The sequence below is a fragment of the Corvus brachyrhynchos genome, unplaced genomic scaffold (assembly GCF_000691975.1).
Source record: "Corvus brachyrhynchos isolate BGI_N302 unplaced genomic scaffold, ASM69197v1 scaffold22, whole genome shotgun sequence".
NCBI lineage: Eukaryota > Metazoa > Chordata > Aves > Passeriformes > Corvidae > Corvus > Corvus brachyrhynchos.
Genome location: NW_008238355.1, coordinates 2496587 through 2500624, shown reverse-complemented (window position 1 = coordinate 2500624; position 4038 = coordinate 2496587). Strand labels below are relative to the sequence as shown.

At 41.7% G+C, this 4038-nt stretch overlaps 1 protein-coding gene across 1 annotated transcript in view; it reads right to left on the bottom strand.

Moving 5' to 3' along the window:
* The window catches only part of XPA (XPA, DNA damage recognition and repair factor), a 6013-nt gene extending 2051 nt beyond the window's left edge, over window positions 1-3962 (bottom strand). Inside the window, exons 1-2 of the mRNA XM_008634528.2 lie at window positions 2049-3962; window positions 272-437 (exon numbers count right to left, since the gene is read on the bottom strand). Coding sequence (XP_008632750.1) covers window positions 272-437; window positions 2049-2206 — 324 coding nt within the window. The 5' untranslated portion in view covers window positions 2207-3962. The remainder of the gene's footprint in view (window positions 1-271; window positions 438-2048) is intronic.
* Between the last annotated feature and the right edge of the window lie 76 nt (window positions 3963-4038).

The window sequence follows — 4038 nt, the reverse complement described above, 5'->3', positions numbered from 1 at the left end:
ATACAGCTGCAACTGCCCCATGCACTTCAGAGTAGCACTGAAGGGCCATGTGCTTTGTGACTTGTAGTTGTGCAACCCACTAAAGTTCTGCTCAATGAACATCTTTAAAATGCTCTCAAAACCAGTTATTTTCACAACTTGGACCGCAACCATTTAACTGTAACAAGCCATACATAACACACTTAGCTTTGACAAAATCATTCAGGTACCAAGTAGACAACCAAAGCTGTACAAAGGTAAAAAACGGTCTGAACACAGTAAGTTTATGTACCTGTAGTTTTAAATAAAGTTTCATTTCACCCCATCGTGAATTATGAGGGTTTTTCTTCACAATGAATCTGAGCACTGGTTCCCTCTTGTCTAAGTCACAGTCTTTAAGGAGATACTCTTCTTTCGCTTCTGTCCTTGTTATAAGCTTATGTTTATCTTCAACATCTCTGCAAGATGTAAAATAATGATGAGAAAGCTACACCCTTAAACCACAGGTTCTCAACATCTAAGCCCCCATTCTTTCTAACATTCCTGAAATACAGGTAGCCCTAATCCTGTTTTTTATGCATGCAAATAACTTTGGATTCCAAAAGTCTAGCTAAACTCCAGACTAGACTTACTGAAATTAAGTGTTTAAAAATTCCCCCCATTTTAGCAAACACAGGCTGAGAAGCCTGCTCTTCTACAAAGGCTTTTCTTCTATTTTATTACAAGAGGGAATAACTGAAACTTAAAATGAGTGTAAGTAATTTCAGGTATTCACCTAACCTAGATGCAATCCAAGAGGACAGAGGTATAAGCCTGACTGACATGGTCAAGACAGAAAGAATGCGTAATGTGACACAGGTCAGATCACCTGAGAATACACACACTCCATATGCTTCTAGATCTCAGAAACTGATAAGCAACACAGACAGAGCACTTGTTTCTATAATGCAAGACAGTAGGCAGAACCACCACAGACTTTTAAAAGACTGTAGCTTTTACCAGAGAGATAATGAAAAACTCTGTAACCACAGCAGCATTTAGGAGTTAATGGAAAAAATTACATTTACGCAATCCTGACTGAAGTACAACTTGAATTGCTTGAGCTGAACAATCTGCCAAACACTAAGTGCTAACAACGGTCATCAAGGAAGTACTGCTGTAAATGTAGCTTTACTAGAATTCAAAGTTCACAGTAACAGCTAATGCACCAAGGACACTCCAGCCATCAGCTACAAGAGCTTAGACCAGAGGAAAAGAATTCCAAAGGTTCCAAGTCCTGTCCTTAACATCCTTTTCCTACTCACTGTAACTTCCGCAACAGAACTTTGCCTCCAGTATGACTGTGAACTGCCTACACCACGTGCACACCCCTAACCACTCCCTGCAGTAACTGGGTAGGCTCCCAGAACTCCTGCCTCCCTTTTTCTTTCATTCACCCAATTCATTCTTACACACACGGGCAGCCAGCTGCTGCCGTTGGTTTCATTGCCCTGGTTATCTTGATGGCTTTTGGAGCGTTTTCTATTAAAGATAAGAGCTTGCTCTCCTCTCAAGGTCGAACTCCTGCTTACCCCGCAGGCCAACCAGTAACCTCCCATGGGGGCTCTGCCCTTTGGCTGCTGTGCTTCCAGCACGCCCATGCTGACCAAAGTACCAACTTCACTTGGGTTAAAACACTGGGACTGCAAACACTGTCCTAATCCCTGCTCTACTTCAGAGAGCAGATATTTGCATTCCATCAGGTTTTTAAATGGCTCCAGTCGGCAGCCAAACATAAATTTTCACACTGACAAACACACCAACTGCTCTCATGACATCCTATTTCCATAATGTCGTATGAAAATCCACTGATGTCCCCTATCCTAAGGCAGGCTTATGAGACAATCTGTGATTCAATTCCATAATGGAAAATACACAGGGTATCAGTCAACTTTCATTTACATTTTTTTGAAGTTACTAAAATATGTCTCTTTGCTGACAGCCTCTTTAAATTAAAGACTGTAACTCACTGAATTATAGCCAGCAATCTTTATGTAAAATAGTGCTTCTCTCCTGATTATTTGTAATACCTGCAATTATCACATGTTGCGCAATCAAAGTGCTGCATAAGGTAGGAGTCCATGAATTCTTTGCCACAGTCTCCACAGATGAGATAGTCAAATTCTAGTACGGGTGCTAATGGAAAGAAATACTTTTTTAAAGGGACTACAATGATAAAAACAAGCATCTAGAATTGGTATTACAGGCAACTTTACTAGAATTCACATAAGCATGTTACAAACTAGTTTCACTCTATCAAAGTTTTTCAGAACAATACAGTACAAATTCAAACCCATTTACCACACAACTCCATCTCTATTGGAATGGGGTTTTTTTGTTGGTAAATTCAGTTTCAAGTACTAAATTTCAACATTTAAATCCAAGTTTAACTTAGCCATTGTTTAAAAAAATTCTCCACATGTCTCCCACAAAGTGCTTCATATCCCCTCCTGCTACTTCCTGTTCTGACCCTCCCAAAATATGCCCTGATTTATAGAGGGCATGCAGGCAGAAACAGGAGGAAGCAAAGAAAGGATTCAGTTTGAAGACGGTGGCTAGAGCAGGAAACTACAGGAGCTGCGCTGGCATCATAGTTCTCTCAGCTCTGCTCCAGTTTTTTTCCTAGCTCAGCCACACCTGCCTCTCCCTAAACGAGCTCAGTGGAAGCCTGGGGCAGTTGGCAAGGTTCTTGTCCGTTCCAGCTGGCAGAAACGGAGGTGGATGGCCAGAGAGCTGCTAGGAGTGGAATGGGGATGGAGCTCCACTACAATCCTCTCCCCAAGCCCTCTCAGCACTGCTCCAAGCCCAGACTCATCTCAGCGCCAGCCACTGCTTCTGGCCGCATCCTCAACGGGCGGATCACCTCCAGCGTCATCACCATCTGCTTTTATGTTCCATAGGACACCAAGAAACACCGATTCAGGGAATAAGAGCTATAAGGAACATTCCTTGAACAGTAACATTGGTATTCTATCAGAAAATTAACATTTCTATACAGTTTTGAAATCTGAAAGTGAGACAGTGCTGTGGAATTTTAGGAACACCTGAAGCAGAAGATTAATGGTTGACATGCAGCACCATACATTTTAATTGCGTTTGCATTTATAGCAGATCCGATCCAGCAAAGACGACATTTTATGTAAATTCAGTCCTACTAGCGACAGCCGGATGCTCAGTACTTCACAGTCATTTCATACTCTTACATCACATTCCATCATTTAAGGCAGTGCTCCCGAACACGAAGACATTTTATTAAGACAATGACGTTATGAATTACACAGCAAAAAATACGCCCAGTGTAAAGGCACCCCAGATCTACTTTAATTTATTGTTAAACATTAGCCCATCAAAAGAAGCAGGGCTGCTAATTGTTTACACTGTTAATGAAATCTGGTGCTGATTTCTAACAAAGAGATACACTGCACCAACAGCCCCGCAGCTGATTCAAGCAGAACAAAGCAAGACAAAGACAATCCCAGAGAAGAAAGTCGATCTATTTTGGGACCCTTACTTCTCCATTCGTTTTTTTTGGGGGGGGGGGAGAATATCGCAAGGCAATGTGCTGAAATCCTCCACCGAACGATCAGTAACTTGGCGCCAGCACGTTTTATAACGATAAAAGCTGGCACTGCAGCAGCGCTCCGGTCTTGGCACAAACCACATCAATCCCAAAATTACCACAACCGACAAAGCCGCGCAAATTTACTCTCATGTCGGTCTTAAAATTCAGATTCCCCGAAAGAAATAATGGAAATAACGTTTATGGGGGAAAAAAAAAATTAAAATGTGCTATACCCGAGGGCACTTGCTGTGTCCCACTTCCGCGGCTTAAAATTCTTCATTTTTAATTACCGCGCATTTGCTATAGCCGATTTAATGCTGAAAAGAATTGGACGCGCCACTAATCGAGCACATCCAGAAAAACGTGTGAAGGAGAAAGAGGGGTGGCGAAAAAAAAAAAAAAAAGGACAAAAAAAGGAGAAAAAAAGAAAGAAAAAGAGGGTAAGAAAGGAGAGTAAA